At 46.4% G+C, this 26592-nt stretch overlaps 3 protein-coding genes across 4 annotated transcripts; all 3 read left to right on the top strand.

Annotated features, from left to right (window-relative positions):
• On the top strand, positions 39–2456 carry LOC8071984 (3-ketoacyl-CoA synthase 20). Its single transcript, XM_002450983.2, has 2 exons — positions 39–904; positions 1357–2456. The coding sequence occupies exons 1-2, from the start codon at positions 134–136 to the stop codon at positions 2152–2154; spliced, it is 1569 nt and encodes a 522-aa protein (XP_002451028.2). The 5' UTR covers positions 39–133; the 3' UTR covers positions 2155–2456.
• Positions 16750–22301, top strand: LOC110435745 (GDP-mannose 3,5-epimerase 2). 2 transcript variants are annotated; one of them, XM_021461756.1, is made up of 7 exons: positions 16750–16847; positions 18469–18864; positions 19562–19655; positions 19759–19888; positions 19982–20114; positions 21476–21683; positions 21782–22288. In XM_021461756.1, exons 2-7 carry the CDS (start codon positions 18470–18472, stop codon positions 21935–21937), a joined length of 1116 nt encoding a protein of 371 aa, XP_021317431.1. In that variant the 5' UTR covers positions 16750–16847; position 18469; the 3' UTR covers positions 21938–22288. The 2 variants fall into 2 exon arrangements, with proteins under 2 accessions (XP_021317431.1, XP_021317430.1); XM_021461755.1 differs by lacking the exon at positions 16750–16847 and adding an exon at positions 17967–18171 and having other exon boundaries at positions 21782–22301.
• On the top strand, positions 22911–26179 carry LOC8071983 (probable histone H2A variant 3). Its single transcript, XM_021461158.1, has 3 exons — positions 22911–22978; positions 23120–23261; positions 25567–26179. Exons 2-3 carry the CDS (start codon positions 23157–23159, stop codon positions 25861–25863), a joined length of 402 nt encoding a protein of 133 aa, XP_021316833.1. The 5' UTR covers positions 22911–22978; positions 23120–23156; the 3' UTR covers positions 25864–26179.

Genomic DNA, 26592 nt, shown 5'->3' with positions numbered 1-26592 from the left:
CGAGACTCACGTACTCCTATATAAACGGGGCCGCCCTCTCCACCACACCTTCCAAACTCGCACGCTCCTTCCCCCCTACCCGGCCAATCAATCTCCTCCCTCCCTCTCCGGCCACGCGCACCACGAGTACGCCATGAGCGCCGCCCATCAGCCAGAACCCACGGCTCCCGCCGCCGCCGCCTCCTGCGGCGGCGGCGGCGACAGCACGATCAAGAACGCGCGGCACCGGACGAGCACCCTGAAGCAGTGCTACCACCTCGCCATCTCCAACGCGCTGTACCTCCTCCTCGCCCCAGCCGTCGCCTACGCCTCCCACCGCTTCTCCCACCACACCGCATCCGACGTCACCTCCGCCGCCGCGTTCGCGTCCAACCCGCCGTTCGCCGTCTCCCTCCTGGTGCTCTCCGCGGTGCTCGCCACGGCGTACCTGATGCGCCGCCCGCGCGCCGTCTACCTGCTCGACTTCGCGTGCTACAAGCCCGGCGCCGGCCACGTGGTGACGCGGGAGACGTTCATGCGGCAGTCGGAGGCGGCGGGGGTGTTCACCCCCGACAACCTGGCGTTCCAGCGGAAGATCCTGGAGCGGTCGGGGCTCGGGCAGGGGACCTTCTTCCCCGCCGCCGTCCTCAACTCGCCGCCCAACCCGTGCATGGCGGAGGCGCGCGCCGAGGCCGAGGCCGTCATGTTCGGCGCCATCGACCAGGTGCTGGCAAAGACCGGCGTCCGCGCTAGGGATATCGGGGTGGTGGTGGTGAACTGCAGCCTGTTCAACCCGACGCCGTCGCTCTCCGCCATGATCGTCAACCACTACAAGCTCCGTGGGAACGTCGCCAGCTATAACCTTGGCGGCATGGGGTGTAGCGCCGGCCTCATCTCCATCGACCTCGCCAAGCAGCTGCTCCAGGTAAACCGATCGATCTTTTGCTCTCCTTCTTTCTGCCATCGAGTGCTGAGGGACAGAGGGAGTCAGAGAGTGTGATGACTGACGAGCGTTCAGGGTGGTTGAGCCACCGCACCGGTGACCAACCAACACGAACTGCACAGTGTGCACCCTCTGCTGCTGCTGCACGTATCGGCATAGATCGCCTGCTGTGTATGCAGTCCACCAGTCCGCCATTGATGGCTACAGCTAGGTAACAGAAAGCTCGCGGAGTAAATGCAAGTCACGGAGTAGTTGGGAGATCGATGGCCGATGGCTGCTGGCGTCGCGAAACTTCTCGAGCCAATGGCGATGCATGCGCACGGGTCACTAGCTCAGGGACGACGACGACGACGACTGCCTTTTTCGTTTCTGTGACTTTTTCCTCATTAGCATCTGAACCTGACCGGCGACGATGCTGTCTGAACTCTGAACAGGTGCACCGGAACACGTACGCGCTGGTGGTGAGCATGGAGAACATCACGCTGAACTGGTACTGGGGCAACAACCGTTCCATGCTCATGTCCAACTGCCTCTTCCGGATGGGCGGCGCCGCCGTCCTCCTCACCAACCGGGGCTCCGACCGCCACCGGTCCAAGTACCACCTCCTCCACACCGTCCGCACCCACCACGGCGCCGACGACCGCGCGTACCGGTGCGTGTTCCAGGAGGAGGACGAGACGGGGCGCGTCGGCGTGGCGCTCTCCAAGGACCTCATGGCCGTCGCCGGCGAGGCGCTCAAGACCAACATCACGACGCTGGGGCCCCTGGCGCTGCCCATGTCGGAGCAGATCCTGTTCCTGGCCTCCCTCGTGGCGCGCAAGGTGTTCGGCGTCCGTGGCCTCCGGCCGTACATCCCGGACTTCAAGATGGCGTTCGAGCACTTCTGCATCCACGCCGGCGGGAGGGCGGTGCTCGACACCATCGAGAAGAACCTCGAGCTCAGCCCCTGGCACATGGAGCCGTCGAGGATGACGCTCTACCGGTGGGGGAACACGTCGAGCAGCTCGCTCTGGTACGAGCTCGCATACACGGAGGCGCAGGGCCGGGTCCGGCGAGGTCACCGCGCGTGGCAGATCGCGTTCGGGTCCGGGTTCAAGTGTAATAGCGCTGTGTGGCGGGCGCTGAGGACGATTGATCCGAAGAAGGAGAGCGCCGTCGGGAACCCATGGGTGGAGGAGATCCATAGGTTCCCCGTCGAGGTGCCCAAGGTGGAGAGCGTCATCGTGTCCTGAGGATGAAGACGACTCTGGTTCTCTGGTCGGAGGACGACGAACTACAAGATTGCTGCTACTACTACGACTGCAGTAGTTCTCTCTTTTTTTTCCAGTTCTTCTTCGTTCTGAAAATTCTTTGTTAAATATATAAGTATTATGTCGACAAAAGTGTCTGCTGATGGAGTGTGATGATACAGGGAAGCTCTGTAATTGTAAAAATACCTTACATACAACAAGTGTGATGATTGGATGAGATGTACTGTAGTCTGTAGCTCACATGTGATTTTTTTTGACAGAACCTGACATGTGATTTTGAGCTTCGAAATGATCCAATGAGGCCTTGTTTACTTCAAAAAAATTTGCAAAATTTTTCAGATTCCCCGTCACATCAAATCTTTAGACGTATGCATGGAGTATTAAATATAAATGAAAATAAAAACTAATTACACAGTTTAATCGAAATTGACGAGACGAATCTTTTGAGTCTAATTAGTCCATGATTGGATAATATTTGTTAAATACAAACGAAAATGCTACAGTGTCGATTTTGCAAAAAAATTTGGAACTAAACAAGGCCTCAGTATGAAATAATTTTTACTACAGTTTAAGCATACAATAATTAGGTCACCATAAATTTTAACCACAGTTGGATCATAGGAACTGCAGTTATGAATTATTCTAATTGATTATAGAAAAGAATAGATCAAAATTTATAGCAAAAAACATAGCATATTATATATTGACTGCGTAGATCTACTCATGTGGAGTAAAAAAGAAACTAGATTTACCATTTTACGATTTTTTTATGATTTTTTATGATTTTTTAAAGATTTAGCCAAAATAAAAAAATAAAAACAAAACCGCCTTTAAAACCGTCTACCACCAAGCCACGGGGATAAAACATTTGATTTCAAAAGTTAAGTAAGGTGGTTTGTTTGGTTTTAAAGTTTAGAGAGAAAAAACGGACTTTCGTAAAAGTTAAGGGATGTCAGTGGGTTACAAGTCATGCCGAATTATCAACCGGGCTACGTTGCATGGAAAAAAATTTGATGGATCCGGTATCCACACAAACTGGGTATATACCACCACTCAAATGGTGACACGTGGTGCGTATGTTTCCGGAACGCTCCACTCGGTTTGAGTCATTAATTACAGTGTTATCTAAATATTTTATTGATATGGTAAGGTAGTTGAAGAGAGAGAGAGAGCGTGCAAAAATTATAGAAACTAAGTCTAAATTAGATATCATGTCTACACAAGATCCAAGATATAAAGTGCTATGATTGGTTGAGAATGAAAAGAGAATAAATATATGTTGACACCGTTTTTGGGCACGTGTCCAGGATGGCAGGATAAGATGACAGTATGTGGTTTACAGGATGAGTTGCCGATGAGGATGGTTGCCGATAAAGGAGAGGTTGGACGTGACTAAGTTTACAGGTGATGATGTGTCTGTGCCGATGACTATGATGAGGAGGTCTGCCGATGACCATGGCAAAAGAGTCTGCCGATGATACAGAGGGGGAGTCTGGAAGCTGCTGATCGGGTTGTGGAAGAGTTTCAATTTGTCACGAGTGATAGCTGAGTTATTTCCTTATTTGTTTAAGTCGTTTTGTATACGGATTCCGTGTAATTTGGAATTCGAATTCTGGTCGTGTTTAGCTATAGCTCTTTGAGCAGGGTATAAATATGGACCCTAGGGCTTTGTAATGAGACATCAATCAATCAAACACACGTTTTTACTCATATTCCAGCATCTACTTTTCGACGACTTCGTCATACTTTTTCCCTTTTATTTCGAGTTCTTTGGAATTCGTCGACTTAAGCTCGGCGTGTTCTCAAGTTCCGCGTGAGTACCTCTTAGCCGTGACATCCGGGCGCATCGCTGTTGTCAGGACTAAAGTATTCGAGTTATCACCTTTGCCGATAGTAAGGTCAAATCGGCTGGCACGCCTTAACGTTTGAATTGGGTATTAGCCCTTTGTGTTTGCAGATCAGTTTTGCATCAACACATCTTTTGGCACGCCCAGTGGGACAAGATTCAAGATCAAGATCAACATGTCGATCTCTGACTTCGATCAGGAGAACGTCATCCCCGTGACGGAGGCCAATCTCAAGGATGAGCAGAAGCAAGCTATTGCCCAAGCCATGGAAGAGTTCAAGCTGCAATGCCTGAGGTCTTTCAGCATAAACAGGAGCGGCGAGGTGATCCAGAAAGATGCATTGCCGGCACCACGGCAGGTTACCTTCGAAGCCAATCCTGGCAAGCTTCAAGATATGGTTGACAGTGCTATTAACCGAGCTTTGATCAACCAAGCTGGTGTACTGTCTAATACGGTTTTCAATGCCGTGGCAAGAACTTTCAAGGAAGGACAAATCCCACCAGATTATGTGGGCCCCTCTCATCATCAGCCAACGGCACCAGAGGTCACGGCTCCATCGGCTGCTTTGACAGCTGCAAGTGCACAATCTGTCGTCCCTCCAAGTACATCGGGAGCTACTGGTGCACTATCTGTGCCGATGACAACTAACCCGCAGACTTCAGGTGGGCAGAATAAGCTGACTACAGATATGTTGGCATCGGCAATGTCAGGGTTGACTCTTCCTCCTAACTGGTGGGGTTATGGTATGCCTCCAGGTACATCGCAGATAACCGACATGAGGGGCAAGACTCCTATGACATCGGCGCTTCCCAATGCGCTGTTGAACCAGAGTCCCCGGTATACGACAACTACTACTGCAAGGCCTCACACTGGGAATCCTTAAGATTCAATGTTCCAGATGCCTAATGCATCGGTAGATTCAATGCTGATGCAACAGAGGTCTATGGCCCAGTCAGGGTATGTCAATTCAATGATGGTACCCAATTACCAATCATCGGCAGCGCCTATGCCGATGAACGCTAATAATGGATGGCTTGGACAGCAAGTCTTTCCACAATCGCCCCAACAAAGTTACCAGGCTACGGGGTTCCAGCAAGGACAGATCTATCCCGGATTCCAAAGTCAGGGGATCTCCAGCCAGCCAATAAATATTGGACAGCAACTCGGGGGACAGCAAGTCGGTGGACAGCAGTTTGGTGGTCCGCAGATTGGAGGACAGATGATCAATCCGATGCTCCGTGCAGATCACGTCCCGAACAGACACGTGGAGGTTCGCCACCAAGTACCGGACCCGCAGCCGCCTCATCGGCAGAATGCCGATGCATATTGGGCCGATAAAATTGCTGAAGTAATGAGGGAACAATTTGGGATAAAACCCAAAGTCAACACTTACTCTTATCGGACACCGTATCCTCCTGCATATGATTTGATCCCGCTTCCACATCGGTTCAAGGTACCGGATTTTACCAAATTTTCCGGGCAGGACGACACGTCAACCATGGAGCATGTCAACAGGTTCATCATTCAATGCGGAGAAGCTGGTAACAGGGATGAATTGAGGGTTCGTCTATTTTCATCATCATTATCTGGATCGGCCTTTACTTGGTTCATATCATTACCTCCCAACTCAGTGATTACTTGGGCCGATCTGGAGAAACAATTCCACAAATACTTCTTCTCTGGGGTTCATGAGAAGAAGATCACCGACTTGGTCAAGTTGAGACAGCGCAATGATGAATCAGTTGAAGGTTTCGTGCAGAGGATACGGGAAGTTAAGAATAAATGCTACAGTCTGGTTCTAGATGATCGGCAGCTAGCCGATTTGGCTTTCCAGGGTTTATTGCCACACATCAGGGATAAGTATGCTTCTCAGGAGTTTGAAAGCTTAAGTCATTTGGTGCAGAGGATTTCTGATCAAGACGTCAAGCCTTTCGAGCCCAAAAGAGCATGGAACAAGAAAGTATCATTTGTTGATGAAGCAACGAGCTGCGATTCTGATGAGGAACCAGTCATCGGCTTGGCAGAGTGGGTCAAAAACAAGAAGCCGATGTCTTGTCCTTTTGGGCAGAAAGAACCAGAGAAGTTCGCTTTCGACACCGCTAAGGCCGATAAGATATTTGATTTTCTACTCCAGGAAGGTCAGATCAAGCTGTCTCCTAATCACGTGATCCCATCGGCTGAGGAGTTGAAGAGGATGAGATATTGCAATTGGCATAATGCAACTTCTCATGACACTAATGAATGCAAAGTTTTCAGACAGCAGCTGCAATCGGCAATAGAGTCTGGGAGGATTAAGTTTGACAGTTCCAAGACCCAGAAGCCGATGAAGATAGACCAACATCCTTTCCCGACAAACATGTTGGATGCCAAGGGGAAGGCCAAGATCTTAACATCGGAAACAGCCGAGAAAAGTGCATCGGTAGATCCTCAGCATCAAGTTACTACTGCCGATGCAAAAAGTAAGGGCTTAGTCCAGAAAGGAACCAGTTCGGGTAGGCCCCCTCGGTCTGGTATCGTTATAACTCATAGAAGACCTCGGGAGAACTGGCAGCAACGGGAAGATCGGTATCGGCGCCAGCAAGAAGATTATCGACGGGAGGAAGAAAGATGCCGACAGGAGTGGAATCGGCATAGAGATCATTGGAACTGCCCGTTCTTCATCCATTGTTGGGAGGAAAATATTAAGCTTCCTACTGTCAGAGACTGCCCAGAGTGCAATGGTTATGATCGGTACGACAGGACTGATCGGCGTTATCATGATGACAATCGGCGATTTGATGGGCCGATCAGAGGAAGAGCATCGGTTCATGATCGGCTGGGAGGCAGGCTTAGCGTGCACGATAGGCTTGGTGATCGTGTCCAATATTTTCCCAGAAACCAGGAAGAGCTCGAGGAGATGGCTAATGCGCGAGTTCCCGATGAGTTTATATTTTGCAGGGATGCTAACACGTATCGTATGGAGTCAAGGGAGAACCGACGCCCGGCAGCAAGGCAAAAGCCACTCCCTCCATGGTGTTATGAAGGGTTGACCAAGACACAGAAAAGGAGATTGCAGCGTGAAAGGCAAGAGGAGCTAAACAAGGGTGAAAATTCTGGTCAGTCTGGAGATCAGCAGCAATCAGATCCTAAGAAAGGAGGTCCATCGGCAGGAGTTAACATGGTCTTTATGTTACCGATGGAGTTTCTTGCACCATCCAGTGATGATGAGTTGGAATTTTTCGATCAGATAGCTCAGCTGGCTCTGGATCCGATGACGGCTATCTTTGAGAAACCTGCCGATGACGAGAGACAACATCTCAAAGCTCTGTTCGTCAAAGGAAGGGTTGATGGGCAGCCAATGACCAAGATCCTAGTTGATGGTGGAGCTGCTATTAATATTATGCCATATGCAGTATATCGGAAGCTTGGGAAAGGGGATCAGGACTTGACCAAGACCGATATGATGCTCAAGGATTTTGAAGGAAACGTGTCTCCAGTCAAAGGGGCAATATGTGTGGAGTTGACCATCGGCAGCAAAACCTTGCCGACAACTTTCTTCGTAATCAGTGGAAAGGGTGCTTATAACTTATTGTTGGGAGGAGATTGGATTCATGCCAATTGTTGCATCCCGTCTACAATGCACCAATGCCTGGTTCAGTGGGTAGGCGACAAAATTGAGATTGTCCCAGGAGATTCTTCTTATGTTATTGCATCAGCAGAGGCGGATACCTATGAGAGGACTAGGTGCATTTCAGGGGAAGTTTGGGAGAAGGATTTTCTCAAAGTTGCCGATTACGAGATTCCACCGATCCAAGCAGTCGGTTCTGACGACGGTTTTTAATGGATAGGTTCGCCGATGATGGAAAATTAGGCCAGGGATTCACATCGGCCGATGATTTGGTAGAAGTAGATATAGGTAGTGGTGATAAGCCTAGGCCTACTTTTATTAGTGCTAAGTTAAATCCTAAGTGTAAGCAGCAATTAACCAATTTGTTAAAGGAATATAAAGATTGCTTTGCTTGGGATTATACCGAGTTGCCTGGTTTAGACCGATCAATTGTTGAACATCGCTTACCCATCAAGTCTGGATTTCGGCCACATCAGCAGCCAGCTCGCCGATGTAATCCTAATATTCTACCTGATATTAAGGCCGAAATCACTAACCTTATTGAAGCTAAGTTTATTCGGCACTGTCGGTATGCCGAATGGATTTCCAATGTCGTTCCGGTTTACAAGAAAAACGGGAAGCTTCGGGTGTGCATTGATTTCAGGAATCTCAATAAAGCTACGCCGATGGATGGATACCCAATGCCTGTTGCCGATCTGTTGGTTGACGCCGCGGCTGGTCATCGGGTCATCAGCTTTATGGACGGCAATGCAGGATACAATCAAATATTCATGGCAGAGGAAGATATTCCAAAAACCGCATTTAGGTGTCCTGGTCATGTTGGGTTATTTGAATGGATAGTCATGACCTTTGGGTTGAAGAATGCTGGTGCTACTTATCAAAGAGCCATGAATTTTATATTTCATGAGTTCATCGGCAAGCTGGTGGAGATCTATATTGATGATGTGGTGGTTAAGTCTGGGGATTTCTCAAAGCATCTTGCCGACTTACAAAAGGTGTTAGAGTGCACAAGGAAGCATGGGTTGAAGATGAATCCCAATAAGTGTGCATTTGGTGTATCGGCAGGGCAGTTTCTTGGTTTCATGGTACATCAAAGGGGGATTGAAATTAGTCGAAGATCTATTGATGCCATCAATAAAATAGTGGCCCCTACCAACAAGACTGAGCTCCAGTCCTTGATCGGCAAGGTAAATTTTATCAGGAGATTTATATCCAATCTGTCTGGTAAGATTCGTGCTTTCAGTCCTCTCCTTAAGTTGAAAGCCGATCAAGAGTTTATTTGGGGAAAAGAGCTGCAGTTGGCTTTGGATGAAATCAAGAAATATCTAGCGAATCCTCCAATTCTAGTTCCACCTCAGCAGGGAAAGCCCTTCAGATTGTATTTGTCTACCGATGGGACGGTTATCGGTTCGACTTTGATTCAAGAATTTGAAGGGAAAGAGCGTGTAATTTATTACTTAAGCAGGAGATTAATTGATGCTGAGACCAGGTATTCGGCCATTGAGAAGTTATGCTTATGCTTATATTTTTCGTGTATTAAATTGAGGCACTATTTATTATCGGCCGAATGCACTGTTGTTTGCAAAGATGATGTGGTCCGATACATGCTATCTATGCCGGTTATGAGTGGCAGGATCGGTAAATGGATTTTAGCAGTGTCGGAGTTCGATCTGCGTTACGAATCGGCTAAGGCAGTTAAAGGACAGATTATGGCCGATTTTGTGACTCAGCATTGCGGTGTAGTGGAGGCCTTGGAAATTGTGCCCTGGACACTTTTCTTTGATGGATCTACATGTGACCGGGGGGCAGGAATCGGCATTGTATTAGTTTCCCCTAAGGGGAGGAAGTATGAATTTTCCTTGCCGATTGTTGCTACATCGACAAATAATCAGGCTGAGTATCAGGCTCTGATCAAGGGATTGGAGTTGTTAAGAGAAGTTCGTGCTGATGCTGTTGAAATTTTTGGGGATTCTATGTTGGTTATAAATCAATTGGCCGGGAGCTATGAATGCCGAAGTGAAGTTCTCATAACTCATTTCGAGAAAAGCATGCGACTGTTGAAAGAATTCAAAGATTTCCGATTAGAGCATATTCCTCGATTGCATAATGAAGAGGCCAATCGGTTAGCTCAGCGTGCCTCGGGATATCAGCCTATGGTTAATGCAGTATCGGCAATCGGTGCCGATGATTGGAGGAAGGAAATTATTGGTTATCTAAAGGATCCATCCAAGAAAGTTGAAAGACGAGTTCGATTTCAAGCAACCAAATATGTGCTCCTCGAAGATGAATTGTATTATCGAACTATTGATGGAATTCTTCTCCGATGTTTGGGTGATGATGAAGCTAGGAGTTTGATGGGAGAGATCCATGAAGGGGTATGTGGAGCACATCAGTCGGCTTTCAAGATGAAATGGATGATTAGAAGGAATGGATATTTTTGGCCGACTATACTTGAGGATTGCTTTAAGTATTTCAAGGGATGTCAAGGTTGTCAAAAGTTTGATAACATTCAAAGAGCACCCGCATCGGCTATGAATCCTATTATCAAGCCTTGGCCGTTTCGGGGATGGGCTATCGATCTGATCGGCCAGATTTATCCACCATCTAGTAAGGGGCATAAGTTTATTTTGGTTGCCACTGATTATTTCACTAAATGGGTTGAAGCTATTCCTTTGAAGAAGGTCACCTCGGCCAATATGATTGATTTTGTGAAGGAACACATTATTTACCGATTTGGGATTCCTCAGACAATTACTACCGATCAGGGCACTATGTTCACATCGGGGGAGTTTGATGAATTCGCAATCGGTATGGGGATTAAAGTGTTGAATTCTTCTCCTTATTATGCTCAAGCCAATGGGCAGGCCGAAGCATCTAACTAAGGGATTATCAAGCTTATTAAATGAAAGATTGAAGAAAATCCTAAGCGGTGGCATACATTGTTAAATGAAGCACTGTGGTCTTATCGGATGGCTTGTCATGGATCAACCAAGGTGTCACCCTATCAATTGGTGTATGGACATGATGCAGTGTTGCCTTGGGAGATTAAGGCCGGATCCAGGCGATTATCTTTTCAAGATCGTTTAACCGCCGATGATTATGCTACTTTGATGACCGATGAGTTGGATGATCTAGCAGGGCATCGGTTAAAAGCTTTAATGAGTATAGAAGAAAATAAGAAGAGAGTTGCTAGATGGTATGATAAGAAAGTGAAGGCTAAGGAGTTTGTCGATGGGGATTTGGTATGGAAATTAATTTTGCCAGTCGGGACTAAAAGTGCGAAGTTTGGAAAGTGGTCTCCTAATTGGGAAGGTCCTTATCGGATAAGTCGATCGGCTCCTGGTAATGCCTATATTCTAGAAACTCTCGAAGGAGTTGAATTTCCTAGAGCATTAAATGGCAAATATTTAAAGAAGTACTACCCCAGCATATGGGTCGATGCATAAAAGTTTAAATGCCGATAACACTCCTATCGGCTGGATTCAAATGTTTGGGGGCTTAGTGTTTCAAAAGATGCCGATAACAGTCCTATCGGCTAGACTAAAAGCTGAGGAAGCAGGAAAGCACAGATATGATGCCGATGAAAACTTTATGTGTTAAGCAGCGCCTGGATTGCCGATATAGCACGTAGCCGGATTTGGTTGGCTGCTTCTATCTCCTTAATGTCATCATCGGCAGAACCCTCTATCGGCTTCAGTTTCTTCTTTAGTTGAAGTGCCTTGCGACCATGAACGTTTCGCTCGTGCTCAAGAAGCTTGATGGTCTCTTGCAGTTGGCTCTCTTCCTGTTGAACTTGGGATAAGGCGTCCTCCACTTCCTTGAGTTCTGCCAACAAGGATTCTCTTCTTGCCGATAGATCGGATATTTTCTGCTTCAGCGCGTCTCCTGAAGATCTCAGGATGTCGATGTTCTTGTGCTTCTCATCGGTCAAGAGCTTCTCTTTCCTCATTTCGTCGGAGAGTTGAGTCTGAGCAGCTCTATCGGCAAGACGCCGAGAAGCTCTCTGGTACTGCAGCTGGCGACTCTCCAAATGAGCGGCTTGGAAAAGGGTTTCTTCGACATCGGCTGGGATTTGGCCTCTGAGAGTTCTGAACAGGGTCTTGGTAGGGTCGGAGTCGTCAACCAACTGCGCTGTGTCCTGGTGAAGGAGAGCTGACAATTCCTCCAGTCTGGTCCTGATCTCTGCCGATGTAATGCCAACTGTCTGAGAAGAGCTTGCCTCTTCGCCTTCTTCTTCAGAGAGATCGATGGCGAAGGAGAACAGACTGTCGGGAGAATCTTGTTCCTCGGAGGGAGAGCAAAGTTAGTTCATACTCGGAGAATCGGCAAATAATGCTAGTAAAGGTTGGGTGGCTTACTTGTTTTAAGGCTATTTCCTGCCTTTGTCTGAAAGATGCCAATGGAGATGCAGGTTGATCGGCTAAGGTTGCCGATGGGACGATATCGACTGAAAGAAGACAGGAAGGGTTATGAGACTAAATGAGAATAAGTTTATCGGCGGAAGTATTGTTGAAATATGTTACCTGGAGGAGGAACAACAGTTGTCTGAATCGGGGGAACCGCCGATGATATAATTGGACCTGCCGGGCCAGTTGTTTGTTCACCCACGTCAGCTGATGTACCTTCTGTTTGAGGTTCTTCCTGCTGGGGTTCTTCCATCTGTGGTGCTTCCTGCATTGGTTGGGGAGATGGTGCTTGCTGTGTCTGGACTCCTGGAGAAGAAGGAGAGGACTCCACCGGAATTGGAGACACCGGAGGAGGAGGGGGACTTGCCACTTTCTGGCGCTTTGTTCCAGCCTTAGCACCTTTGGTGCCTTTTCTCTTTGGCTGGCTAGACTGGGGGGCATCGGCACTTTGGCGCTTGGCTTTTGCCGATGTACCGGTTTGCTGCAACAACGAAAAGGGGTTTATAAGCGCAGATGTAGCCGATATAAAGATGGTCAGTGTAAAAGAAAAAGATTTGACAAATTGCCTTGAAAGCCTGCGCCAGAGTGGAAGCAGCTACCGTAGGTGATGTCTGAGCTCTCTTGGTGGTGACTTTCCTAAGGCGCACACCCCGATGCACGACGGAAGCCAAAGTGGGAGCATTGTGGCCGATTGAGGAGATCGGGCCTGATGGAAACAAGTCGATCGGCTTGCCACTCCTGCTAACCGATGGGGGGATGTTGTCAACCTGCAAAAAAGAATACAAGGGTAAGCTACCGATGGAAATAGTATTGAAAAATGAAACATCGGTTTAAAATACTTACAGTGTCATCGGGGACTTCGTATTCGGGGTCGATCATACCGCGGTATGAGAGGGCCGATCTGCAGAATAGATGCTCTTTCCATTCTGCCCACCATAGCTTGTATGCCTGAGTAATAAAGGCAGCTGGAACCCATTCTGACAGATCTACATCTGTATCGGCATTTGGTGGTAGTTGGGCTACTCGAATCCATTCAAGAAAGTTGGTGATGGGTTCTCTGGGTTTTATCACATCGGCATAAGGAAGTGCAATCGGCAACTGGCCAAAAGCTAGCTGACGGGCTAAGGCCGATGGATTGTAAAATTCATAGGTTTGGGGAGAGGTTTTTGTGCTACCAAAGAAATTCACTGGTATGGCTCTGGGAGTCAGAATTGCCATCATCACCTCATTATCCCTGTCAAGAGCTTCATCAAATGGATTGAAGGTTAGAGGGAGCATGCTGTCTGGGTCATCATAAGCCAACCATGGTCGTTCATCTCTGGCCAATCCCTCATACAGAGTCTGGAAGAATCGGCCAATTTGATCCGGATTACTCCCTGAACCAGGTAGAACTATGGCAGCTTCGCCAAAGTTCAGGGGGGCACGTGTTGCCGATTCCTCTTCGCCCAACACATGATTTTTGGCTATATCTCTTGGGAAATGCTGTGTGAACAAGTTGAAGTCAAGGCGCTTATGCAAGTGCAGATTGAGCCACATGTTAATAAACCACCAAGGACCTCCCAAGTTGCCGATAGACTGACCAAGCAGGAGTTTCTGGGCTACCTGATGGAGAAGATGGTAAGCAGCGCCAAGCAAGTATCGGCCGAGAGGAAATTGGCCACCGTTAGCCAGTCTCTCTGCTGCCGATAGATAGACAGAAGTCGGTCCTGCCGATCGACCACAGAATACGAACTTGTCCAGCCACTTGTTCAGAAAGGTGGTTTGTTCCTTTATGGTGACAGGCCCTTTCCCACGGTACTTCTGAATGTACCCCGACCAACCGCCGATAGCGCGAGTCTCCACTTTGGCACTAGGAGCGGTATCAAAGAAGTGGGTGCTATCGGCAGAAGAGACGTCTAGACCAGTGAGCATAGCTACATCGGCAAGAGTGGGAGAAACAGGGCCGTGGCCAAAGACGAAAGCATTAAGGGTATCTGACCAAAAATAAGACGCAGCTATCAACAGCGACTCGTTCTTGTGCATATCGGCAATAGATAGCCTGATGCATTGGGCTAGCTTCCTTTCACCCCACTGGACTTCATTCGAATTGCTGACTCTCAAGAACCAGTCTTTCCACCCTACAGTAGGGCTGGGCCAAGAGCGAAAGGTGTCTTTCCACAGATCTAAAGAAAAATTTTTGGCTCTAAAGGGAATCCTGTTGGTTTCTGCATTGATAAGGTCAGTTGGATCTGGATCCCCTAGAGGGCCGAGACATTGGAGGTGTGGTTGATCGGTGGGGATGACAATTTTGTTGGACAACTCCTAGTGTTTTGGGGAATAAAAAAATACAAAGAAAAAGGAAAAGGAAGATATTCAGTAAGATGAATCGCGGATGAACAGGAATACGAGAAAAAATACAGGAGATGAGATGGAGATCTGACCTCAGGGACGATGAAGCCAATGGCCATCTTGTCGTGAAGAGAACGTTTGAGGGCACCGGAGTTGATGAAGAGGAGTGCTTGTCGGAGGTCTTGAAGGTTGTGAATGGCGCCGCCGCTGGAAAAGTAAAAGTAAGGATGGTGAAATGATGTGATGGAGAAGGAGTACCCGAGAAGGAACTATTTATAGGATAAAACGGGCAAGGGCAAATCTGACTTATCTCTTTGCCGCATCCGAGAAACCCGAGGATGCTCAGGTAGATATGGTAACTGTTCGCACGGTAATCAAGGGATTGTGCAGGTGATTTGACGGGGAGCGGTCATTACCTGGAGATATTTTACTGTGCGGGATCTTCTGGTCGGTCCATCGGCAGCATACTGTAACGGTCATATTGCCGATGGGCGGATAAAGTAAAGGTAGCCATTTGTACGAACGTCCTGATTAGTCCATCGGTAGATCTACGTAACGGTAATATTGCCAATGTGCGGATGAGAAGGAAGTGCCCGTTCAGGAAGTTGAGGATTTCGAGGAATCTGCAGGAGAATAGGATCGGAGTTGTTTGGATTGAGGTTGTCGGTTACCAGATTAGGAGCATTAATTGCGGGAAAAGGCATCATTACTGCAGAAAATTTCGGAGCATTAATAGTTTCATACTCCGAAATTGGGGGGCATGTGTTGACACCGTTTTTGGACACGTGTCCAGGATGGCAGGATAAGATGACAGTATGTGGTTTACAGGATGAGTTGCCGATGAGGATGGTTGCCGATAAAGGAGAGGTTGGACGTGACTAAGTTTACAGGTGATGATGTGTCTGTGCCGATGACTATGATGAGGAGGTCTGCCGATGACCATGGCAAAAGAGTCTGCCGATGATACAGAGGGGGAGTCTGGAAGCTGCTGATCGGGTTGTGGAAGAGTTTCAATTTGTCACGAGTGATAGCTAAGTTATTTCCTTATTTGTTTAAGTCGTTTTGTATACGGATTCTGTGTAATTTGGAATTCGAATTCTGGTCGTGTTTAGCTATAGCTCTTTGAGCAGGGTATAAATATGGACCCTAGGGCTTTGTAATGAGACATCAATCAATCAAACATACGTTTTTACTCATATTCCAGCATCTACTTTTCGACGACTTCGTCATACTTTTTCCCTTTTATTACGAGTTCTTAGGAATTCGTCGACTTAAGCTCGGTGTGTTCTCAAGTTCCGCGTGAGTACCTCTTAGCCGTGACATCCGGACGCATCGCTGTTGTCAGGACTAAAGTATTCGAGTTATCACCTTTGCCGATAGTAAGGTCAAATCGGCTGGCACGCCTTAACGTTTGAATTGGGTATTAGCCCTTTGCGTTTGCGATCAGTTTTGCATCAACAATATAATTACATTAAAAACTATTCTATAAAAGCTATCCCAACTTGCTTGAGACTACCTCACATGCTCACCTCCTACTTACTGCACAACACTGTCATATATAAGTATATAACTACATATATGATATGCATTTTGTATAAACTCATATAAATCTAATCAACATTTTAACTTGTAAACAACCTTCAATGGGGAAAAATCAACAATAAAGTTTTAAATCTTATTGAGCACTAAATTTTTGCTACAGGCGTGTCTCCATCCAAGGTTATTGAAAAAAAATAAAGAGACTGAAATTCAAAATCTAATAATTTGTATTGTGTGGCCCTTATATGATCTCAAATAAAAGTTTTATCAGCTACAAAGTTTTAGATTTGACGTAAATTCTTTGGGTTTGGCACCAGAATAAAAGACAAACTATACAAACTTCAAGGCAGCCCAATGTGGTGAACGAAACTCTATCCAAACTTAGAAATTTGTACAAACAAATAAGCCATTGACTGTACTTCGATGGACTGGATCTTATTGGATACCCATGTTTTGTGTAAGATTCAGTCAGCCCAGTTATGGGAGTGGGCCTATTTGTTTGCCTCTCTTCTTCTTGAGCATCAAAACTGAGCTCGATGAATACTTTGGGTCCAAAGCCGCTTTGTTCTTACAGCCACAAAAAAAAATGTTGATTTTAGAACCAGGTGTTGTTTGTGTACATGCAAAGAGAAGAAATGGACAAAAAATGAGCTAAAACGAGTGGTGACTGAATCTTACAATGTGCAAGAAAACTGAAAAAATGAGGGTCCAATGTGCAAGAAAACAGAGTCAAGCCGCCCTACCCCACACTCTCCGTCTCCACCTCCACAAGAGACAAGAAGACGAGGTCGTCTCGCCTCGCCATCGCTGCTACTCCTATTTAAGAGCTGCCGCCGGAGGTGGGAGGAGCCGTTTCTCCTGTCAAGATTCAGGAACCAGACTCCTCCGGTCCTCCCTCCCGTCTCGTTCAAGCCGTCGGCCCGCCGCGCCACCGTTTGCCATTGCCAGGTATACAAGTTGTCCCTTCGCGCTTTGGGGATTTTTTTGTTCCGCCGGCGCCCAGGGTCTAGACTCTAGAGCACCAGTTCTAGGGTCGCGGCATGGTTTAGGATCGCGCGCTCGTACCTGCGCATTTGTTTGCTCGCTCGCGCGCCGTCGCCGGGGCCACCCTCACCGGCGCCGTGAGTCGAATTTTTTGTCTCCTGGGGGCCGGCGCCGCGCTATCTTCTTGTTTTGGGTGGCTCTCCTGGTTGAATGGATCCCATTGTTGTAGGGTTTACTTCCTTCGCCGAGACGAATCAGATCCGAATCTTTATTCCTGTCCATTGCGCAAGATAGCCTGCCTAGTTCTATGGATTCCACTGCCGTAGGACGTATATCTGGTGAGGTGGAGTTTTATTTGTTGTGAAGTGTGAACTAGTGCAGATGCAGCACTACTCATTCAACAGCGGCACTACGGTACGGAATGTTGGATAATCCTGTAAATAGTCAACTGTGCTAGTTAAAAATCGTAGTGAGTTGCGTGGCTGCCATGGGTAGTGGCAGAGCCAAAATTTTATAAAGCCTAGACGTAATATCATACTAATACTAACAAGATAAATATAACACAAGATTGTAATAGAGGTTAAGTGTTAAACGAGTAGTGACTCGCTGACTAAGTTTAAACATGCTTAAGCGTCACGCTTAAGCGTCATTAATCGCTTAAAAGTTATGTGATGTAGTAGACATTACAATTTTAATCTTAAACCGAATAAACAGAGGGGAGAGAGTAGAGAGCAATTGAGAAAGAGCAAATGAATATCCTTGTCTATCTCTCCTCTTTCCTTTTTATAGGAAAGGTGTGAGGGAAAATTTTCATAATTTCCTCTAGGGTTTGTATTTAAAAAAAATATTTTTAGAGAAATAGTTATGTCACAATGTTATGTGATTGGACTCTGTAGACACTATTATGATTCCTAACATATATTATTTTAAATATATAGATATTAATTGTATAGGTGCTAATTTGTCAAAAGAGGTTAGAAAAAAAATAAAAATTGCTAAAAAAAATGAAAAATAAAAAAGAAAAAATTGTATGAGCTTTTATTTAGTGGCCCATCAAACCCACTCACCGCCGGCTCCTTGCAGACGCTCTATCTTCCTCGCAGCCCCGCTCAGGCTCGGTCCTCAGCGCAGATCTTCTTCCGCACGTCGGCGGCTCCCCCTCGACGGCGTCCAGCGACGGAGGGGCAGTCCCAGTCTCGGCGGCGGCGTCGGCGGCTCCCCCTCCCTCCTCTCGCCAGTCGCCTCGCGCCTTCGCCTCCGTCCTCCGCGCACCGGCCGGCGACCCTGCGTACGCAACTCCCTCTCCCCCTCCCGTCTCTGCTGTAACGTGGGAGCCCGGCCAGCTGCCCAGGGTGGCCGGGCCTTGGCTCCGCCGGTGGCTGTGGGTGCTCTTGATCCTTTGTTTTGCTTAATCAAAAACAGAGGAGCGAAAACTTTTGCTCTCTATTACAAACGTTCAAGACTGTTTTCCTGGAAAGATTGGGGGTTCATTCTCATTGGCCATGAGCTATAGAAATAGAAGGATCTATGCTGACTCTATTTCAGTATACTTCTCATCCTAAAGCTTGAGCTTTCGCTTGTTCAGAATGGCACTCAACAAGGAGTACACCTACGCGGAGCTGGAGAAGGAGCCATACTGGCCGTTCGAGAAGCTGCGGATCTCCATCACTGGTGCTGGTGGGTTCATTGCCTCCCACATCGCGCGCCGCCTCAAGAGCGAGGGCCACTACATCATCGCCTCTGACTGGAAGAAGAACGAGCACATGTCCGAGGACATGTTCTGCCACGAGTTCCACCTCGTCGACCTAAGGGTGATGGACAACTGCCTCAAGGTCACCACGGGGGTTGACCATGTGTTCAACCTCGCGGCTGATATGGGTGGGATGGGGTTCATCCAGTCCAACCACTCTGTGATCATGTACAACAACACCATGATCAGCTTTAACATGCTTGAGGCTGCTAGAATTAACGGTGTCAAGAGGTAATTTCTCGCCCGAAGGTAGCCCTTTGTTTACCATGCTTTTACCCCTGATGAACTAATCTTATTGTCTCAATGCTGAAATTGTTCAATGAGTAGATCTTGAAATGCAAATAAACTGCAAAGATAATACTTTTGTACATGGATTTTTTCGCTGGTTTTCTACATCTGAAGAATTAAACAGTCCGCATTAATTACTATATTATGTAAAGTTATTACAGTTGATATGTTTGTACGTGCACCAGCACTTAAGAAAATTCCTTTTTGGGTTTGAATTGGCCCACAAGGGGGAAGTATTCATTGGTGTCTTAGGCTCATTTGATTGATGGCACTAAGCGACAACATAGGAAAGTATCATGTTAAGATTTATTGTCCGGTTCCCATGTTGCACATAGCATATTCATGTGTAGACATAAATAGCTCATTGTGAAATATGCATTGGCGGGTTTTTCCACTTGTTGAGTTGGTGATGCCGGACAAGTATATATGTGCCTTTGTCTCTTGGTTGTGACGTGGAGGTACTCAGCTTGTCCATTTCTTTTGCGCAGATAAGGTTCCTCTCATAACTTTCTTGTCGCGTTTGTTTGAAGGCTTTAAAACAAACTACTTTATGAGAGCATTACTGTCGAATGCAACTGAGGTTCATTTAGTGCTAATCTCTTGACACAAAGTTTTAAGTTTCTGTTTGTTTCCGTGACAGGTTCTTTTATGCATCAAGTGCCTGCATCTACCCTGAATTTAAGCAGTTGGAAACTGTAGTTAGCTTAAAGGAGTCAGATGCTTGGCCTGCTGAGGTTTCTAAACTTTCAAATTTCTTTGTGCTTGTGTTAATTGTCTCTTACTTGAGCTGCGACTTGTGGTGGCAAAATGGTTTTAACTAAGTGATGCCTTTTTTAGCCTCAAGATGCTTATGGCTTGGAAAAACTTGCTACTGAGGAACTGTGCAAGCACTATACAAAGGATTTTGGCATTGAGTGCCGGGTCGGTCGCTTTCACAACATATATGGTCCCTTTGGAACATGGAAGGGTAAGTTGCTATCTAGTAATATTTTACCAGTTTTTGGTGGTGCTCTCAATTTTCTAAATGAGGTTGTCCTATGTTTATTACTTGGCAATATAGGTGGAAGGGAGAAGGCGCCTGCTGCTTTCTGCAGAAAGGCTTTAACCTCCACTGGGCACTTTGAGATGTGGGGCGATGGCCTGCAAACCAGATCCTTCACATTTATTGATGAATGTGTTGAAGGTGTCCTTAGGTAAGCAAAATTTCGTCTCACCTTTGGCTGCTACATTATATAATACTTTCCTTTTCTTTCAGATATCTTAGGTTAAGATCATACTAATTAACATCAACCTAGTTTTGCTACTATGTCCCAAGAGCAAGGTTTAGTTGTCTCTGACATGCAGTTTTCTAGGGGTGTAGTTGGACAAAATGATATGCTTTGGTAAACATGTTTTATATGGGCCTTAGTTTTTTGTGTAAGGCCTTTCTTGAAACATTAATGTAGTCCCTACAGATCGATTAGGGCACTGCTAATTTGGTTTTCGCTCTTTAGAAATTCATAATCACTGCAAATTCTACAAGATCCAATGACAGGGTAGTTCTTCACTTCTAAAACAGACATGCTCCATCTGAAACAGGCAAAATGTCCTGTTGTTTATGTCACTATTTAGCTTGGATGCTATGGCCATATTTGCATAAGTTCAACCTTAAACTGCAACCTAACAGTGCAATCTGCTAAAAGGTACTATTTTGCCAACAACTAATAGTTAAGGAGCATTGGAGAAAGCAAAAAAACTATGAAATCTGCCTTCCATTTCTGAGCTTTGAATAAGTATCCTTGAAGCTTTGATTGACATCTGCGGCAAGGATCTTCCAAAGCTCACAAAGTCTGTGTTGTGATCACCTTTGTCTCTGCTTGAACATCAGAGATCGGAGTTGAAAAGCAACACAACATTTGGTAGAAAACCATGTTGTCATCACCCTGTCTTTGCTTGAACATCAGAGATTGGAGTTGAAAAACGACACAACATTGGGTAGAAAACAAAAAAGAGTGAATTTATCTTTCTTTGCTTCTGAGCTCTGAATCAGTATCCTTGATCTTCCAAAGCTCAGAAAGTCTGTGCTGTCATCACCTTTGTCTTTGCTTGAATATCAGAGATCGAAGTTGAAAAACAGCACAACATATATTATAAATTAAACAATGTGAATGTGGCCTTCTGCTTTTGAGCTTTGAATGACTATTCTTGAAGCCATATACATCTGCGGCAAGGACCTTCCAAAGCTCATAAAATCTGTTGCTGTCATCACCTTTGTCTCTGCTTGTACATCAGAGGTCGGAGTTGAAAAACAGCACAACATGTAACAGTAAGCTAGTAAATATTATGCATTAAAGAGTAGCTCCTTATTTTATAGTAACAAGCAAGTAAATCTTGTTCCCTTGGCATTACTTTGCACATGTTCTACAAAAAGGCTTATTTAAGTTCTGAATAATTCTCGTTTTGGTTCAAATGAAATTGAAAAGTTTCAGAATAAGGAGTAACTATAGTGACACAGAAAGTTCTAAGGGAAATCCTTTTATGGTGAACTAAGCTGTTATTTTGTCAAATGCATCAGGTTAACAAAGTCTGACTTCCGTGAGCCTGTAAACATTGGAAGTGACGAAATGGTGAGCATGAACGAGATGGCAGAAATAGTCCTGAGCTTTGAGAACAAGCAGCTGCCCATCCACCACATTCCTGGGCCGGAGGGTGTGCGTGGGCGCAACTCGGACAACACACTCATTAAGGAGAAGCTTGGCTGGGCTCCGACTATGAGGCTGAAGGTACTCTACCAAATCTCACATGTACCATCGTTTCAGTCCCTGAACTCACACCTACATAATCTGATCATTCGTTGCACTGAACCCAATTTGGCCTGCAGGATGGGCTGAGGATCACCTACTTCTGGATCAAGGAGCAGCTTGAGAAGGAGAAGGCTGAGGGCATGGATCTGTCGGTATACGGATCATCCAAGGTCGTGCAGACCCAGGCCCCGGTTCAGCTTGGCTCCCTTCGTGCCGCTGATGGCAAGGAGTGAACTTCGACTGCGCGCCAGTCAGTTGCCTGAGGCTCAGACAACATGATATACCAGTATACACAGTGGTTTCAGTTTCCATGATTTGTAGTCACCACCTATACACCATTTCTTGATTCACTTTTGACTCCACAAGAGGATGGTTTGGATGATGGATATTTTGTTGGCAATTAGGAGATTCAGTTCAAATTTGAACTAAATACAAAAAAATTCTGACAAAATAGCCATCGTCCAAACACATAATAATTTCCATGTTTCTTTTTCTTTTCTGTGTCTGTACAATAGCGTATTAAAGAGGTACAACGCTTCTGTAAACTGGTGTCATTTTATTTCACAAAAATAGCAATGAATAAATTAAGGTTCAGCATTTCTTTGTTATATTTTGTGAAAATAACTCAAAGCAGTCTTGAAATCATGCTTGAGAGAATCACCAGGTGACAGCATGGTACTTGCAGAGTTTGATCCAGGCAACTTTTTTTTAAGAAGAGTTTGATCCAGGCAATTTATCAGTAGAAAATTGTTTGGCAGATATTTTCTTGTTTCCAGGCCGGTTTCAGTTCTCGGGCTGACAGGCCAGGCCGCCAGACGCGATTACCTGGCGAGCCTTTCCTTTTATTTACCCAGTTATTATAATAGAATAATATCCCGTTCCTCTCAAAAAAAAAAAGAAAAAAAAAATAGCTTCCTGTGTCAAGGGATGGCAACAGGGGCCCAATCCCTGATGGGGATTTCATCCATTATTAGAGGATAAAAATAGGATGTTTTCCATCCCCACAGGAAGCATAATAGGCGAAATTCATCCCCCATCTGGTGAAGTGGAGTAGGGAGCGTTCCCCCGTGACAGGTCTTGGGGCCAGGACGAACTGGGCCTGGGCCTGCTATTTTGTAGCCCAGTAAAAGCCCACACCGCAAATGCCCCCATGCTTTCTCTCCTCGGGGTATAAACCCTTGCCCGGGAGGCGAAAACCCCAACGCCGGCAAGAACCGCCCTTGCAATCGCTTGCTCGTCTTGCTCGAATCCGCCGCCACCACATTCTCCGAGTCGTAAGCCCTCTAGCCCAATTCCATCCGGAATCCGCGCGTCTCTGTTCTTCTTCTTCCACACGGTTTCGTCGCAAAATTCCGGTCGTTTTCTTTGGTGGTTTTTCCTGAAATCGTTGGGGGGTTTTTCGTTTCGTTTTCCAGGTGCGCTTCGCGGCCGGGAGCGAGGAGGAAGGAGAGCATGGCCGGGAAGGGAGGGAAGGGGCTGATCGCCGCGAAGATTGCGGCCGGCATGGACAAGGAGAAGAAGCCGCCGATCACCCGCTCCGCGCGCGCCGGCCTCCAGGTCGCCCCCTTTTCTCCGCTCGCTTGTTCTTGGTCCGCTCGTCGCTCTGCTTCGTCCCTTGCGCGATGAAGGCTCGTTCTTGGGCGTGAGGCCTGCTGCTTTCCGTGCGTTCTTAGCATACGGGGCGTGTGTCGATTGTTTTCGGTGTGGTCTGCCATTTGTCCGCTTGGAGTGGAAAGCGTTCGTTCTTGGGCGTCGTCGCTTTGCTTCGTCCCTTCCGTGACGAAGGCTCGTTCCTGGCGTTGGGCGTTGTTGCTTTGCTTCGTTCGTTGCGCAATGAAGGCTCGTTCTTGGGCGTAGGATTGAGATTGACGCCTGCTTTCTGTGCGTTCTTTAGCATACGGGGTGTGGATTGTTTTTGCGGTGGTCGTCTGCTTGGAGTGGAAGACCAAAAGATTTGACTTCTTGGTTGGGGAATTTCTTATGTTAGTCTGCGTAGTCGGCCTTTGGCCTGGAAAGCTGGAACTTTTGAAGTAGAGCATTCACGTTCGAGATGCTTATTTGCTGGTTTGCTTGTTTGAGGATTGGGCGTTGGCCTCTTTTATTTGCTGGTTTGCTTATTTGATCACGGGCGTTGGCCTGGAACACCAGTAGGCAGTAACTCATTAAGATGTTTAATTGTTTGATTTGCTTGTTTGGTCATGTATTCTGGGGCTCTGGGCATTGACACGGCATGTGTGGGTGCAATACTACATTCAAGGGTCGCCAATGAGGTGCATGGTATAGTTTTGATTGATTGGTCATCTAATTATTGCCTGTGCTGGTTCTTTCCTTCTGTGGTCTATATGTAGGGATGTTGTGCAAAGTTTGCTTTCTTTGAGTCTCTGGCTCAGGGGCTTAACTCCACGTTCTGAATGAATTGGAACCATCTAGAGGTGAAACTGAACATAAACATCAATTTTGTGTTTGGATTACCTTACACGTGTTGAGGAACAGAGTACATACGTTGGGCTTCAACTTTTCATGTTTTGATCATGTGTATTCTAGTGCCAACTGACAAGCTGTCCCTGAGGACTTGTCATGTTCACCCAGATAAAATGCAACCAAGCTAGTTGAAGTAGATATGTAGCTATGAAATTAGTGGAATTTTTATAATTTGTGTTCATCTTTTCTTCAGAGCATGTGTATATATATTAGACACCATCCACAAAATTGGCCCATGAACTGTTGGTCTGGGTGGTTTACATGGGTCTTACAAGTTGTCTGCATTGCTAACCTTGCTTGGTCGTGCCCCTAGGGCCATAATGTTCTATCCTGACAGTTATTTCTTATTTAGCGTTTCATTCAAATTATATGCTAATTCTCATGTTCTGTCCTGACAGTTAATGCTTATTTTGTGTTTCATTCAAACTATATATGATACAGAATATGCACAAGTGCTAGCTTTGTTTCAATTATACATCCCTGTCTGTTGTCCATTACTTGATCCAGAGTTGGATATACAATTTAATTAGTGAAACTGTACATTGGAATGAACTTATTTTGTTTTTAGCTCTTCTCTCTGCACGATGGTCTATTTTTGGTTAGTTGAGTTTGTCAGGAAATCCAATCCCTAGAGGCTTTATCTTCAGTAGGCTATCATTTATTTGTTGTTCCTTTGGATTTGAGAAAACTTTGAGATTTGCTTTTCTTGTCCAAGTCATCATACCGCCACAACTGTGTGCCCTGTTTCTGCTTGGAAATGTGTAGCCCTGGGTTTGCTAGAACTATTCCAAGGCGAAACTGCCCATGTTTTCAATATCCTTTTGCACCCTGATATTTTCAAACATGTCTTCCCCACATAGTGGAAATCATATATTAGTCCTAATCTTTGCACTGATTCAAACCAGATCATGTGTCACCAATGTCTATTAAAATGTGATTATTCCACTGAGGCCTCTAGGCATCAGGGTCTTGGGCCAACTCGGGCCCACTGAACTTCTGAAAAAACAATGGTTTGTAGATATGAAGTGTTCTTAGTAGAGCTTTGCATGTCAAAGTCACTACACTGAAAAAAGAATGAAGAAAAAATTGACTATTGTCTTTACAGACTGACTGCCCTTACGTAGCACCTGTTTAGGCTGACATTGGCTTCTGTCCTCAATTTGTTGTGTTGTTGATAGTATTGTCTCATGTATTGTTAGGTGTTGATTTGCCAGAGTCACAAACGTTTCTTCAGTCGCCTGTATTTTCTGTGTCTTCCTGAAGTATCATGCACTCTTGTTTCAGAAGAACATCAAATAGTAGATGAACAAGTAAATGATTGATTGATTACATAAGCTATTATAACCTTATAAGCTGATCATGATGTGTAAATTTCATTCAGTTCCCCGTCGGACGCATCCACCGCCAGCTGAAAGAAAGGTCGCAGGCGAGCGGGCGGGTGGGAGCAACGGCGGCCGTGTACGCGGCAGCGATCCTGGAGTACCTGACGGCCGAGGTCCTGGAGCTGGCCGGGAACGCGAGCAAGGACCTCAAGATGAAGCGCATCAGCCCCCGGCACCTGCAGCTGGCGATCCGCGGGGACGAGGAGCTGGACACGCTGATCAAGGGCACCATCGCCGGCGGCGGCGTCATCCCCCACATCCACAAGTCCCTCATCAACAAGGGTGTCAAGGAGTGATCGAGCAAGTCTGTCGGGTGACCGTGACTCGGCGGCGCTGTGGTTCTTGTCCTGATATCCTCTGAGACTGAGACAAACCTGGTAACCTGAAGATTGCCCTGCTGTCAGACCTGTGGCTGCTGAATCATATATACATACATTGTAGTAATCTGTGATGAGATGTATCGGCTACGGTGCCTGAACCTTCTTGGGCTTCTTGGTCGGTTAAACATGTTCATGTTCTGCTGGGATTAGTTGGGCTCATTGTTTGGTTGGGCAGTTTGGCTGTGCTCTGCTCGTTTCTTGCAGGAAAGGAAGCTGATTGATGGTCTCTCTCTCTTTTGCCTCTCATCAATCATACAACTTACTGGGCCGTTACTGTGCGTATTGGGCTTGGGGTCTAGAAATGAATCTGTCATAGTAGTAGATAGAGCCCAACTGCCGGAGTATTTTTTTTTTTCGAGATATCATGATCTGGGGCCGGGGCATGGGCTGAATTTTGCACAGAAGCTGTGGATCAAACCGCTTCAGATGAACGAGGACCTTGTAGGTCCGGAGCGACGCCGATGATCTCCACCACCACCCAATAGACCACACTTTTGTAAAAAGCATTTCACCGTGGTACGGCAAGGGCAGAGGGGGGCGATTTCCGTAAAAAAGAAATGTACTGAACTTTTAGGTAACCTTGAGACCGAAGTATTTGCCCAAAGGCAGGGCACGCTATTAGCTCCTCTGCTTTTGGAGCCACCA

The sequence above is a fragment of the Sorghum bicolor genome, chromosome 5 (genome assembly GCF_000003195.3).
Source record: "Sorghum bicolor cultivar BTx623 chromosome 5, Sorghum_bicolor_NCBIv3, whole genome shotgun sequence".
NCBI classification, from domain to species: Eukaryota; Viridiplantae; Streptophyta; class Magnoliopsida; order Poales; family Poaceae; genus Sorghum; species Sorghum bicolor.
Note: the sequence above shows the minus strand (reverse complement) of the source record. Positions and strands in the feature narration are given on the sequence as shown.